Raw genomic sequence first — 14,857 nt, forward strand, 5'->3', positions numbered from 1 at the left:
ATGCCAAATGTCACATCAAAATAAACATTAGGGTTTAGTATACGCTTGTCGTTCTGAGGTACATAAAGTGCATTCGGCGATTTTTACGATGAGCGAAACTTTTCATGTTTCATTTAATTTTGAGGCGAAATTAAATTTCTGGTCCTTAAATCTTCAGAATGTTAGAAAAGGCCTTCGGTGATAATTGTTTGTTGCCACCAAGTGTTTTTGATTGGTACAAACTATTCAAAGAGAGTCGAGAACGCGTTGACGGGAGACCACGTCCAGGGCGGTCATCAACATCAACTGATGATCAATACGTCAATATAATAAAATAAAAGATTTGATATCTGAGAACCGACGATTAACAGTCAAAGCTGATGCTGGCATCGTTGGAATATCGGAAGGATCAGTGAAAACCATTTTGAAAGATCATTTCGGCCTAAGAAGAAAAGTGAAAGCACGATGATTCCAAAATCACTAAATTTTTTACGAAAAACAAAGTCGTGTTAACGTCTGTTAAACCGTGCTTTCCCACTACCAAACACATTATTACTTGCTATGAGTCTTGGATCTATGGTTACAACCCGGAAACAGACGATCAATCGGTCGAATATCATAGCAAAGGTGAGCCGAAACCCAAAAAAAGACGTCAAAACAGGTCAACAATCACGGTTATGTAGACAGTTTTCTTTGATTATCGAGATGCGGAGCACTCCGAATTCCTTCCGACTGGCCAAACTGTCAACAGGGAATCCTATTTGAGTGTTATGCGTCGTTTGCGCGCAGCTATTCGTAAAAAGAAGCTGGAATTATGGGCCGTAAACTCTTGGTTTTGTACCACGATAATGCACCGTCGCCTAATTTAGCTCCGTAAAACTTCTAGCTATTCAGCAAACTCAAACGACCGCTCCGGGGAAAACGGTTTGATTCGATTGAAGACATCAAATGTGAATGGCTAAGCGCATTGAAGGTTATTCCGGAAATTTACTTTAAGAATTGTTTCGAGGATTGGAAAAACATTTTCGCTATTGTACTGGGGACGAAATAGATTTTGAAGAATAAATTAAGAATTTTAAAATTATGAACAAAGTCTTACTATTTTTTGCCCACAGATATATAGAACTATGTATATTGTTATCATGTATATTTTTTATCGCCGGAAACTTTTCTATTAAAAGTGACAGCGCGTCTTTACCCCAAAAAATCTACTAGGCTTGAGCACAAGGTCAAAATTCTTAAGATAACAGCTCCAATGGACCTTAGTTAATCAAATTGTCCGGGAGAGTTACGAACTGTTGTACATTAGAGGTTATAATAATGTTCAGAATATATATTTCGAGGCACTTTGACTAACTATTTACATGTGTTTCTCAAGGAATGGTGTCAATCTATTCTTGATTTGTTCCCTTTCCAATGAGAATGAAGTTAGCTGTGGTTTTCCAATATTCACTCGAATGTTAAAGCAGTTAGTTTTAGATTTAGACAGACTGCTCATAGATGTACGATGCACATTTATACTTCAACTGAAAGTACTTAGAGAATTTCACATACGCAATTGTAATTCTATTTCTGTAGTCCAAAATGAAATTACTGAACTTGAAATAGTCTCGATGCACTTGCTGATAGTAAAATGAAGTATGAAATATTTACTTTAGAAAATTAATTAATTAATTTAGAAATCTTCGAAGAATGAAATGAAGTATAATTTGTTTATTATACAACATGCATGCATTCATAATTTTTAATCAAATATTTTTTTTTTTAATTTCAATATATTTAGAATTTGTTTAAAAATCAAATATGAAATTAAAATTTAGTCCAAGACCAAAAAAAATAAAAAATGGGTGGTTAACCCACTTACTACGCTCTACAACCATTTTGCCACTATTTCTTATAAATTGTACGTAAACTTTTTCATATGTGATTGCAATCACTTTTTAATAATGATTAATGAACGATAATTACGAAAAACTTTTTCTAATCCAAATACATTCAATCGATTATTATTGTTCTTCCTGCAGTTTAATTGCTATAAAAATTACAAACACTCACACACATATGGGTTTAAGCAAAAAATTCCTTTCCCAAAACTCAAATACATACATACATACATATGCACATATACAGCATTGAGTATGTTTAAAAAGTGAAACTCACCCGTACGAAACTGAAAGATAAATTGGCATCTGAGTTGTTGCTGTTGCTGTTGGCGCTGCTGCTGCTGCCGCTACTGTTGGCCGTATCGGCGGTGCTGCTTGAAGATGTGTTATCCATGTTGCTGTTGTTGTATTAGTTAGTACGCTCGCACAGTTACGGTTGGCGAAGATGCTGTTATCTGCGCACCAACACAGTTATGTTGTTCTGTTGGCGCTATAAAGTATTAAAGAGCCAATACTCGTACAAACAAAAACAAAAAAATCGCGTGCAGAAGCAAGTAACTGCGCGTATTTTAGCTTAAGTTGTTGTTGTTGTTAATTTTATATTTCTTTTGTTTTTCGTGTTGTGCGAAAGCAGATACCTCGAAGTTCCGCAATGGACGTTGGTTTTTCACTCTCACTCGCGCACCTGTTCACGGCTTCCTCGTTACTGCAAGTATTTCATGCACACGCACGCACACTTTCACAGCTACTCACACACACACATACATACATTCAGCAGCGGCTGGCAAATGCATGCAATATGCTTGAGTATGTGTTGAGCGATAAAAATATTCACTTTCAGCGTGTTGCACAGCAGTTGCAATTTTTTCAGATTTCTTTGCTTTGCCGTTAGAAAAGCAAAACAACTGTTACTTGCTTATTTCTGCACTGAAAACTCACTTAATTCTCGTTTTCGATTTTGTATTTTTTTTTTTGTTGTTATTTCTAATTTTCATTAATATGTACACATGCACCGATTTTTAATTACTTTCCATTAATTTGCACAAAATCAAGCACAAACACAAGAGCTGAGCTCTGGAAGACCGAAAAACATGCTGTGGAACCGCGGAAACTCGCACGAAGCGGTCTAAACACGATAGTGTTGCGTGAGACTTTTGAAAATTTTGTTGTTTTGCGGCTTTTCTTGTTTGCCAATTTGTTAATTTCTTCCGATTGGAATTAATAGCAACGGTATTTCATGTTTTAAGCTGAAACACAAGCGGATGTTTGTTCTTATTGCCTGAGCTGGAAAATAAAATAAAAAGAATTTAATTAGATCAAATAAAATATTTATATATATATATATACATATATTTACTTATAGAATGTTTGTTGTAAAAAAAATTAATATAAAGTATATACTCCTTATATACATAACTAATATTTTAAACTACATAAGCAAAAATAAATTGCCGGCCGCGTTAGTTCAACGAAACAACAATGATTTAACTGAGTAGTTGGGCTGCGTAATTAAATTGAAAGAGGAAGGAACAAATAAAGCCTTATCGCCTTGGTGGTCAACAATAGACTGAATTAGTTAATGTAATATAAATATAATTAGGCACAATGATTAATCTTATACTAATAATTGAGTCACAAAAAGAGTGACAAAAACTCTTTCTTTATGTTGATGTGTACATATATGTAGACATGCATACGTATATATGTATGTAGGTATATACAAATGAGTTTTTTGGGAGCATTATGCATGTACAATGCATATAAACTTAACATAACTTAGTAACCGACAGGAGTCATGCTCGAAAATTCTTCGAAAAGATGCGGATGCATACTCTTGTAGAACCCCCAGAGGTGATCTAGGTACTGATGCCGAGTGCATATAAAATTATGGAGGGAACAATTCTCCCACCTTCTGAGAAGCAGTGAAATCATAACACCAGGAGATGGTGAACCCGATTCCCCCAATCGATTTTGATAAAACTGACGCTCCATTGCCCGACCATGAAGAAGTTCGAATGGCAGTACTCGTCTGAAGGCTATTCAAATACGGAGGCGAAGAACTGATAAGAAGCATGCATCAGCTTCTTTATAGAATAGGCCGGAGCATGCCCGAAGATTGGAATTTAGGTGTGCTCTACCCAATCCACACAAAGGCAGACCCCACAATCTGCGCCAACTACCGTGGGATAAGTCTCCTCGACATCGCATATAAGGTTCTATTGAGCGTATTGTGTGAAATATTAAAGCCCACCGTCAACAAAATGTCAAATCAGTGTGGCTTTAGGCCTGGCAAATCAACAACTGACCAGATATTCACCATGCGCCAAATCTTGGAAAAGACCCGTGAAAAGAGGATCGACACACACCACCTCTAACGTCGATTTTAAAGCTGCTTTTGACAGCACGAAATGTAGCTGCTTTTATGCCGCTATGTCTGAATTTGGTATCCCCGCAAAACTAATACGGCTGTGTAAACTGACGTTGAGTAATACCAAAAGCTCCGTCAGAATCGGGAAGGACCTATCCGAGCTGTTCGATACCAAACGAGGTTTAAGGCGACTCCCTTTCGTGCGACTTCTTCAATCTACTCTTGGAAAAATAATTCAAGCTGCAGATCTAAATAGAGAAGGCACAATCTTCTATAGGAATATACAGGTTTCCATGTCACTGTTGACAGTAATAACTTCGAAATTTTAGATAATTTCGTCTAACAGCAACCACAATGTCAGCCTCGAAATCCAACGCAGAATAACTTTGCCAACAGATGCTACTTCGGACTGAGTAGGCAAAAAGGAAGAACGACAGTCGCGTTATTATAAACATTTCTTCTATATTTCTCTCTTTTTTATTTTTTCGTCCGCTACATAATATTCATATTGGTAAGAAGTGAAAACTTGAATACGAATATGGCTGCGTCGCTCTTCATACCAAATCATCAACCAGAATATTTTAGGAGGAGCCATGAGCTGCCTCTGAAAAGCTAGAACTTGTGTACAATTTTTCAAAATACAAGAGAAGTCCCTCACTCAGTTAAGGTATATTTTCGACGACTTCTAGACCCTCATTGAAAGCTGTATGCCACAACAAAGAACCAAAGTATCTAATGTAATATGCAGGGCGATGTTGAAGTTCATGCTCTAGGCCACCTAAATACATATATAAATTTTAACTCAATGCTCGTTTCGAAAATTAATAGGACTTTAACGAAGAGCAATTGCCGACACCGTGATGTGTACGCACGAATACCTCTCTAAAAAATGCGTGTCTTAAAACATTTACAAATTAGTTTAATTAGAGTTTATAATGATAATCGCCTTACCTAAAAATTATTTTCTTTTAAATATTGGTTAAATAAAGATAAGAGTCTAGAAATTCGTAGGACAAGGTTTAATAAACATAGAAGTATAGCAAAGAAAGCCAACCTGGCATTCCTTAAAATGTTTAATTTAATCAGGAAAATACGAGAAAGGCTAAAAATAAGACAATTGATTATCGAACAAGGTACACAACGCAAATATATAAATAAATGCACCGATAAACGTCAAGGTTGTTGTTATTAATTTCTTATCATATACCAAATATTCCGATGTTAAAACAACAAATTTAATATTTACCACAGACAAGTCAAACAATTTACTTTGCTGGTCAAAATTTGTTTGCCTTTTTAAGTTACTTTAGTAAAATCGAATAGAGGATTGTACACTTTTGAAAATGTAATTCAAAGCGAAACTAAGTTAAGAAAACATTTCATTCTGAACACATACATACATACATACTATATACTAAAGTTAATTTGAAAACATTCTTAATTAGGGTTGCCAACTGTTAACTTTTTTCGAACAAATTGCACTATTTATTGAGCGAAACTAGAATATGTGCATCAAAGTATTTAGGTGCAAAAAACTTGTGAAGAGTTGCCACCTGTTCGAGTATAGTTTTAAATAATGTTTTCGAACAAATTGAACTATTTTGATTGAAATGAGAATGTGAGCATCAAAGTATTTAGGTAAAATTGTCGGGAGTATTTTAAAATGAGTTGCCACCTGTTCGAAAATCTCGATTAAATTAAATTTAAGAGATAAACAAATTATTACAAAATAAGTAAAAGTTAGCAAAGTTTTTAGGTAAATAAAAACTTGATAAGAGTTGCCACCTGTTCGAACATTATTAAAAAAAAAAATTCGATGAAGTTGTACTATTTCGAGTGAAATTAGAATATGAGCATCAAAGTATTTAGGTACTTTAGAAGAGTTGCCACCTGTTCTAGTATTGTTTTAAAAAATGTTTTCGAACAAACCGAACTATTTCGAGTGAAATTAGAATATGAGCATCAAAGTAGTTGATAAAGTTGAGAAGAGTTGCCATCTTTTTATTTAACATTCAATTACCAACGTTTATCTTAAGCCACCTATAGTTAATATGAACACTGATGTCTACTATTAAGTGCATTCATAAAATATTCTTATCATTAGATAACCGAGTGAATGGCAACGAATTTCGAAACAATCGTTAACCTCTACAACAATACTACTCAGGTACTTGAACCATGATGTCGGTTATCGCTCCTTAATAGTAAATAATACGAACATAAACTTCAGATCAATGGCGCAATCACTTTAATTGTCATTAAAATGACCGTTTACACATTAAACGCACAAAGACTAATTACGAATAAAAAGATACGAATATCCACTAGAAATAATAGATGAGTATAAAATTTATTTAACGATTTCCCAACAATCAATCAACAATTAAAAGTCCAACCACCTCACATTAAGTATTGACGATAAATCACAACAAGCGAAACAAAGATGCGGCGAACTACTCATCCGCAGTGGACCACACCCACCAACTATAAAGGCGTTTTAATTCAGCTGAAAAACCAAGCGCAGAAAAATAAAATAAAATACAATATATATATATGTGTGTATGTATGCGAGTAGCATGAATAATAGTAGACACATTTCCAATAGGCAGGTAGCTAGTTCCCAGACAACGAAAGCTCCGTGTGAGGAAATATTTGTTGTGAACGTGTCAATTTGATATGCCTTAAGCCTAAGTTAAGTTGTTGTTAAGTCGCCTTGAACTTGCCTAAAATTTGATGCGTCAAACACTTACGTCCATTTAATTACACAAACATACACTCATGTATATATGCATATACATATATGTATATATATTTATATTTACATACGAAGTTTAAATCTTTCTTTGAAGATATTATATCTCGCGGCCGATCGCTGGCCAAACTTTACGTTGGAGATTAAATTCTTCTTAAAGCTATTTTCAAGCATCATTGCGCATGTATGTGTGTGTGTGAGTGTGTTTATTTTGATGTATTTGCTTGTACCTACATTAAGTTTACTTAAAAAATTTATGATAGCTACGGGCGCCAACCCTTCTTCAGATATTTTTGTGGTGTCGTCATGCAATTTCTGACGAATCAAATTAACACTCAAATAATTTGCACCGATTCACACCAACAATTTTATGTAAATATGTTTCAAACAAAAATTTTTTTTAGTGACCACCAAAGCAGTGTCGCTGTTATGGCTCGAAGCCAACGGTGATAGCGCGGAAGCGTTGATTTTTCTGAGATAAATTTATAGTCTGTATGTAGGTGTGCGAATCAAAAAAAAAGTTTGAAAAATGTCTTGAGGCACTTTTTTAGAGCATAAGTAGTAATGCATTTTTATTGCTAAAAGGATAAGAACTTAGGAACACAGAGCGATGAGTATAAAGGTTCGCTTGATCATTTGATTGTCTTTAGACTACTTTTGAAAAAAATTTGTTTTTAAGCAACACAAATTCTTGCAGTTTTTTGAAAGCCTTCTAAACCAAATAGGTTTTTATGAACTTGAAGCAGCTGCTCCCACGTTAAGATCCACTTATCTTATAAATTTCTATCAAAGTTTCAGTTTTTATAAGGCTTTGAACAATTCGGTCCAATATCTAAGCTCTGTAGAGTTTTCGGGATAAACTGTCTGTCATCGAAGCAGCTTTTTAGCAGAGCAAACTACTAATATAGGCTTAAACTGAATATGTTAGTGTTTCAAAATTCGTTAGGTGCAGTATTAAAAGCAATTTATAAGAGCTCAAAGGGCAACCAAACTGAAGATTTTGGATTTTATGATAGTTGTGGTTTTTATTTTTTCCTTTTAGGGATCTCCAACTCTGAATGTAGGAATTATATGGATATCATCAGTAATCAAGGGAGGGGAGAAATTGGAAATAATTCCACTAATTTTTTGCGGATTTTTTCTCCAACAGTTAATAAAGCAGGGGACCCGCATCATATAGCCTCACCGGAAACCACTTTTCTATCTACGGTCCTGATTATCAGTGATAGTGTAAATAATAGCTTACGTTCTATCTAGACTTCAACTTTATTAACTTTTTCGTGTCTCAAAATTCCTTTAATGACAAGTGTTTCACTTGACGATAAATTTAAGTCCAAATATAGTAGTATATTTAATACACTTTCACAATGACTCACTATTCATATTTTAGCCGCATTTATACTATAAATAAATAAACACTCCTACTACATTATCATACTCACTATCTTTTATGTAAGCATTATCAACAATGCTTATCTCTTTATAATATGAATGGAATGATGTGTAATTATGAACAAATATTTTCGAAAATTTCCCTAATTGTGAAATAATCATAATAATAGTTATTTTGGTAATGGATTAAAGAATAGAGAATTTATGAACACAACCAAGACATCTAAGCTTCGGTGCAGTTGCTTTCAACAAAGAGTTGAGAGTCTCGCAAGACATTCCTCGATGCTGAAAAAACACAGTTTTTACAACGAAAGTTGCTAGAAAAATCAAGATCAGCTCTAAATTATTTATAGGTAAGGACTGGGCCCTGGTAAAAACTCAAGGTCATGCAATAAATATTATACAAGTTGTATTATATGTATCGTCTCCTAAAATGCAAAATAAACAAATAAATATCACTTTTGACAAGTTTACATGCAAAGGAAAAACGTTATAATAGAAACCACTCATATTGAAACATAATTTGAGTTTTGGTTATAAAATGGTTATATACAAGTTATCATATATTCATTTTGGTTTTATATAGGTTATTGTATCTGACAGCGATTTTCGACTCTTTCTTTGTGATGATACGTTGTTATGCATTGTAAGTGACGATATAAGTAGTGAAAAGGGAAAGCTATGCATAAGAGTGCGACAAATGACATCGCATTCCATTTATTTTAACTTCAAGAGTCTGAAATCTTTATCAAGGCTTTTCTCGAAGACCTAAAGCCAAGGCATACGATTTTCAAAATTTAATGTACTCGATCAAAGATGATCACCCAACAATTAAATGCGTTCAAAATTACCCACAAAACAATAGGGAGGGTAGTCTAAACTCAAGCTATCGCTCTCAATTTTTACATAAAATTCCAGCAGAAAAACAGATTGGTGACTGTATAATATAACATTAGATTTTTAATTTTGAAAATAGTTGATTTAAATAGTTGTCAAAGGAAAAAATATTCAAATTTCTATTTGATATTTTACTTAAAATTATAATAATTATTATATCAATTTTTTTTTATTTTTGAATTTTTATTATTATTTTTTTATTTATAAATTTGTTTTCACTTTTATCATTGAGATATAAACTATCCTATCTTTTACGTTGGATTAAACTGAATATGGGTCGCTAAATTTTATTAAAATCGGTTCAGTAGTTTAGGAGTTTACTCCGGACAAAATGTTTATATATACATATACAAGATGTTTTCCAAAGTAAACAGGACTTTTTGAATCTAGCGCCCCCTGGTGGCGCCATCTATATGTCAACTAGTGCGTTAGAATCTGCTACATTTATCAATTGTCCAGTGAGAATTTCATAACATTTCATTGATTGGAAGTGAAGTTATTGCGTTTTAAGTGTCAGTATGTTTGTGTTATCGGTGCGAAAATGAGTTTCGAAACAAAGAGCCAACATTAAATTTTGTTTTAAAATTGGTAAAACTTTTACTGAAACGTTTCAATTGATGAAAAAAGTTTATGGCGATGATTGCCTATCCCGCAACAGAGTGCACGAGTGGTTTCAACGTTTTCAAAGTGGTCGTAAGGACATAAATGACGATCAACATGTGGGTCAATCAAAATCCGTGATCACCGGAAATTCCATCGAAACTGTGCGTGAATTCATCAAAAATGAGCCGAAATCATCATTGAAATTCATGGAAATGGAATTGAACAAAACATCGATTTATCGAATTTGAACGAACATTTGGGCTTACGAAAGGTGTTTGTTCCGCACAAATTGACTGACAACCAAAAAATGCTCAGAATCCAACATTCGAAGGGCGTTTATTTGACCAAAAATCACCTTTTGACCATTAACTTCGTATTCACCTGATATGGCACCGTGCGACTTCTTCCTATTCGGAAAAATGCATTTGTCCATGAAAGGAAAGCGTTATGCAGACGTAGAGGTCATTCAAAAGGCTTGCACCGGCATACGGCGGCCATACCGGCCAACGAGCTAAAACACTGGTTCGACATGCTTTTGGACCGTGCAAAAAGCTGTATTGAAGCAGAAGGAGGCTATTTTGAATAAAATAAATTGATTTTGCCGAAAAACCATTTGTGCTTTTTTTTTTAAAGTCCTGTTTACTTTGGAACGCACCTTATAAAAGCAATAATTTTTCAATCAAACCTGTTTTTTGTCTTGACATTTTCTTTTATTTATTTATTAATAATTATTTTTATATGACATATTTTTCTGCAAGAGCAGTCAAAAAAATAATTTTTAAAACACTGACTTTATATACAGGAATCATATTCTCTTTCACATATGAATTTTTCACTCAACATGAAGTATGATATAACGAACAATTCTGCATCATTAACTCAAAAATCACGTTTTTTGATCTATGTCGGTCTTGCAGCAAATAAGCGATATGTACATTTTCACGATTTAATTAAAATTTTCCTTAAAAAACACACACTCAAAAGTTTTCCACACGATTTCTCATAAATATCATTAACAAGCACCGCTTAATGCGCTAAAATTTGAATAAATCATACACATGTACAAACAAACTTCCACTTTATTGCTGTTGCTATATTGTTGTTGTAGTCTAACCAGCAACATTCCACAACACTGGGGATCAATTCACACCCACAACTCAGTTATTTGCACAGAACGCGCCTTAAACGATGAATGTCGGTATGTTTTGGTGCATATATACATATATTATCTTATATATACATACATACATACATATGTATTAGGCCTGATTTATTTTATGTTGGATATGTTTATTATGTTTGTATAATTGCAGCCTATTTTCACTACAATTCAGTGGGCTGCATTTGCATTGATATTCATTTACATGACACACATGCTTATGTACAACTGTTAATATATATATTTATTTACCTTCCGGTGAGTTAAATAACTCTTCCCAACCGTTCACAGTTATTTCACGCGTGTATGTATATTTTATTGTTTGTTGTTGCACTATTTGCCACGTCTAGTTATAGCCACGCTATACTTGTCGCCACTAACAGTTATTGTTGTTATTGCTTTTATTATACCAACGTTTATTGCAAGTATTTGAATTTTGTATAAAACGCCATAAGCATAATTTAATTACTTTTTTTGTTTATTTATTTTATTTTTTTTGAACCGAAACTGTAACACGACTCAATCGTGGAATTTGATACCGACTCGGCACAGAGCAGTGCGCCCGCAGCTCTGTTTGACAACCACTTGTAAATAAATGATACGAAATATGAAGTGAGTTTGGGTATGAAAAGGTTATATGTTGATACAACCGCCGCCGTATCGAATTTTCACGTCCGCAATTGTCGCTGATTCGTTAAAAACTAAACCGAATTGTTTAGCTTGTCGTCTTAACTGTGGTGAAATGTCAGTTGAATTAAAGCCGTGCACGTAAAGTTACTCACCAGGTGAGTTTCCATCGCTTAATCGGGAGCCAGCTAGCGAGAGAGAGCGAGTATATACATATGTGTGAGCATAGTACAGCAAACGCAAGAGCTGAACTCACCTGTTGTATATCGACGTTTTGAAGCCACTGTGGCGCTAACTGCTGCAATTTCCTATGCAGTTCGTTGTGGGAGTACTAGTGCTCTCTCACGTTTTGCTAACCTTATTGGTAGCTTGTTGAAAATCGTAAAATATCATTTTACTTTTTAAAATTTAACTGTTAAGTTTAAATAAAAAATAAACTCTAGAAGAGTAAATAATATTACCCAGTTCAAGCTAATTAGCCGATTATATAATTTTGCATCATATATTGTTGTTACTGCACTGTTTCCCCCCAAATCAGCTGTTTCCAGAATGTGTGTGAGTTTTTAATTTTAGGACCTGTTAAAATTGTAGAACATGCTTCTTGGACATCTGAACGTCATCTTAGCATATAACATGCCTCAGGACTATAAATCTTCCACAGAACCTTCCCTCGTAAACTCGTAACGCGGACTCATCAGATGTTGCCATCGACCATGCTTTTGCACCATATAGCAAGACTAGGATGATGAGTGACTCGTAGAGTTTGGTCTTTATTCGTCGAGAGAGGACTTTACTTCTCAATTGCCTACTTTGTCCGAAGTAGCACCTGTTAGCAAGAGTTATTATGCGTTTGATTTTGAAGCTGATCTTTTTGTTGGTGTTAATGCTGGTTTCATGATGCACACAATTCTCTACGACTACAAAGTTATGACCCATACGCTTCGCTTCCATATCCAGTTTGTAGAAAGCAGAGCTAACGCAAGGTTGTTGATGGCAATGCTATAAATATCATTGGCGTACTTTTATTATTTTCTCCAGCAACAGATTAAAGAAGTCGCACGATAGAGAGCCTCCTTGTATGAAACATCGCTTGGTATCGAACGACTCCGAGAGGAATTTCTCGATCCTGACTGAGCTTTTGGTTTTGATTAACGTCAGCTTACACAAGAGGTGGTGTGTGTCGATCTTTCTCTCACGGATATTTTTCAATATTTGGTGCATGGCGAAAATCTGATCGATTGTAGATTTTTCAAGTCTAAAGCCACACTGATAAGGTCCAATCAGTTTGTTGAAGGTGAGCTTCAGTCTTTCACACAGTACGCTCGATGGAACCTTATATGCGATGTTGAGGAGGCTTATCTTAGTTGGCGCAGATTGCGGAGACTCCTTTTTGTGAATGGGCCAAAGCACACTTAAATTTCAATCATCGGGCATGCTTTCGTCCGACCATATTCTACAACGAAGCTAATGCATGCTTCTTATCAGTTCTTCGCCGCCGTATTTGAATAGCTCGGCCGACAATCCATCGGCCCAGTCGCTTTGTTGTTCTTCAGACGGGTAATTGCTATTCGAACTTCTTCATGGTCGGGTAATGGAACGTCTTCTCCATCGTCATCGTTTGTGGAATCGGGTTCAGCATATCCTGTTGTTATGCTTTCACTGCCATTCAGCAGGCTGGAGAAGGTTTCCATCCATAATTTCAATATGCTCTGGGCATCAATGACTGTGTCACCTCTGGGGATTCTACAAGAGTCTTGAAACCTTCTGGTAGTCGCCGTTCTGGTGCAGAAATATGCATGTGTGGAATACCTCACAGCTCGTAGCCAACTTTGCAGTAACAAATCTCGTTCTGTTGTTTGATACCGTCTATGATGAGTCTGCTAATGTTCGAACGTTTCACAGATGGTGATCACTGATGTCTTATTACATGAAGTTTTGTAAATAGTGTTTATGGTCAAAGATACACCACGCTCTGGAAGTCTTATTATCGACAGTATCGTTGGTATAGCCTGGTTTGACTTTCAGGAAAGTTTTTAAATGTATTTGGTGTACTTTATAGGTAAGAACGACACCAGGCCACAGCAGGCTTAAGGTGTCATTCAGCCGATTGGCACCTATCTATGTGAACTGCATAAGACTGTGTTACATCGCAAGAGCCTGGAGACAAGTCAGAGTTACATTCATCTCGAAGGCTGGTAGAGGCTCCCAAATTATGGCCACGGACTTTAGGCCCATCAGCCTCTCCTTTTCTTACTAAAAACTGCTGTACTGGTACATAAGGAGGAACATTCCGAGGGACTATCTATTAGGAGCACAACATGCTTATTGTAAAGATAAGTCAGTAAATACTGTCCTGCATACTATTGTGTCATGGCTTGAGGAAGGCATTAGGATTAAGAAGTTCGCTGTTGAGCCCTGCCCTTGCTGCTCTGAACGGTCCTGTGCTTGAATCAAATCTCAAATATATCATTCTCAGTCTTCTGTACGACAGAGTGATTGAAACGAAATGGGGCAACGCACGCGCTCCACGAAATGTGAGTAGGGAAACCCCACAAGGTCTCCTCTCTCCTCTTCTATGGATCCTGATCGTTAACGACCTGCTTAAAAAACTTGAGGATCGTGGCTGCCGGGTGATTGTATATGCAAAAGATGTAGATTTATTTACTAGTAGATATAAGATCCCAGTGGCAGCGCTGTCGCAAATGGGAACCTCCGTTTGCAAAGCCATTATGTTCTATGGAGTCTTCATGTGATGGAAGGCTCTAGAAAAGACAACACTTGCAAAGAAACACGAAAGCGTTCAACGGGCGATGCTCATCATCATGTGTAGTGCACTAAGGTTCAGTCCAACTTAACGCCATCTTGCACATAGTGCCCGTAAAAATCGACGAAAGATGTATGGCTACAAAAGTTACTATCAGACTCAGAGAATTCGGGTTTTTAAAAGAACACCTATCTGAACCCTCGGATATCCTCACACATTTTGGCTTCATAGCCGATAACTTGGATCATGAAGTCGCCAAGCCGAACTCTAGCCGAGCTTGCAGCCATAGAGGTAGCAGTAGACTACAGCTCCAAAATGCGGCCTCCTTCATAGAAGTGACCATTCACTCAGATAGCAGAGCGGCGATATTAGTCTTGAACTCATTAGCAGTGCGTTCAAGTTTAGTCGAGTAGTGCCTAACCTCACTATCAAT

At 35.7% G+C, this 14,857-nt stretch overlaps 1 protein-coding gene across 2 annotated transcripts in view; it reads right to left on the reverse strand.

Annotated features, from left to right (window-relative positions):
* The window catches only part of LOC126760437 (rhophilin-2), a 130,981-nt gene extending 119,238 nt beyond the window's left edge, over positions 1–11,743 (reverse strand). The window contains exons 1-2 of one of the 2 annotated variants that reach the window (XM_050476062.1): positions 11,286–11,743; positions 2,140–3,141 (exon numbers count right to left, since the gene is read on the reverse strand). In XM_050476062.1, coding sequence (XP_050332019.1) covers positions 2,140–2,256 — 117 coding nt within the window. In that variant the 5' untranslated portion in view covers positions 2,257–3,141; positions 11,286–11,743. Of the gene's footprint in view, positions 1–2,139; positions 3,147–11,285 lie in introns of both variants that reach the window. The other variant, XM_050476063.1, reaches the window with a different exon arrangement.
* Between the last annotated feature and the right edge of the window lie 3,114 nt (positions 11,744–14,857).

Source organism: Bactrocera neohumeralis, chromosome 5 (genome assembly GCF_024586455.1).
Source record: "Bactrocera neohumeralis isolate Rockhampton chromosome 5, APGP_CSIRO_Bneo_wtdbg2-racon-allhic-juicebox.fasta_v2, whole genome shotgun sequence".
In the NCBI taxonomy this organism is placed as follows: Eukaryota; Metazoa; Arthropoda; class Insecta; order Diptera; family Tephritidae; genus Bactrocera; species Bactrocera neohumeralis.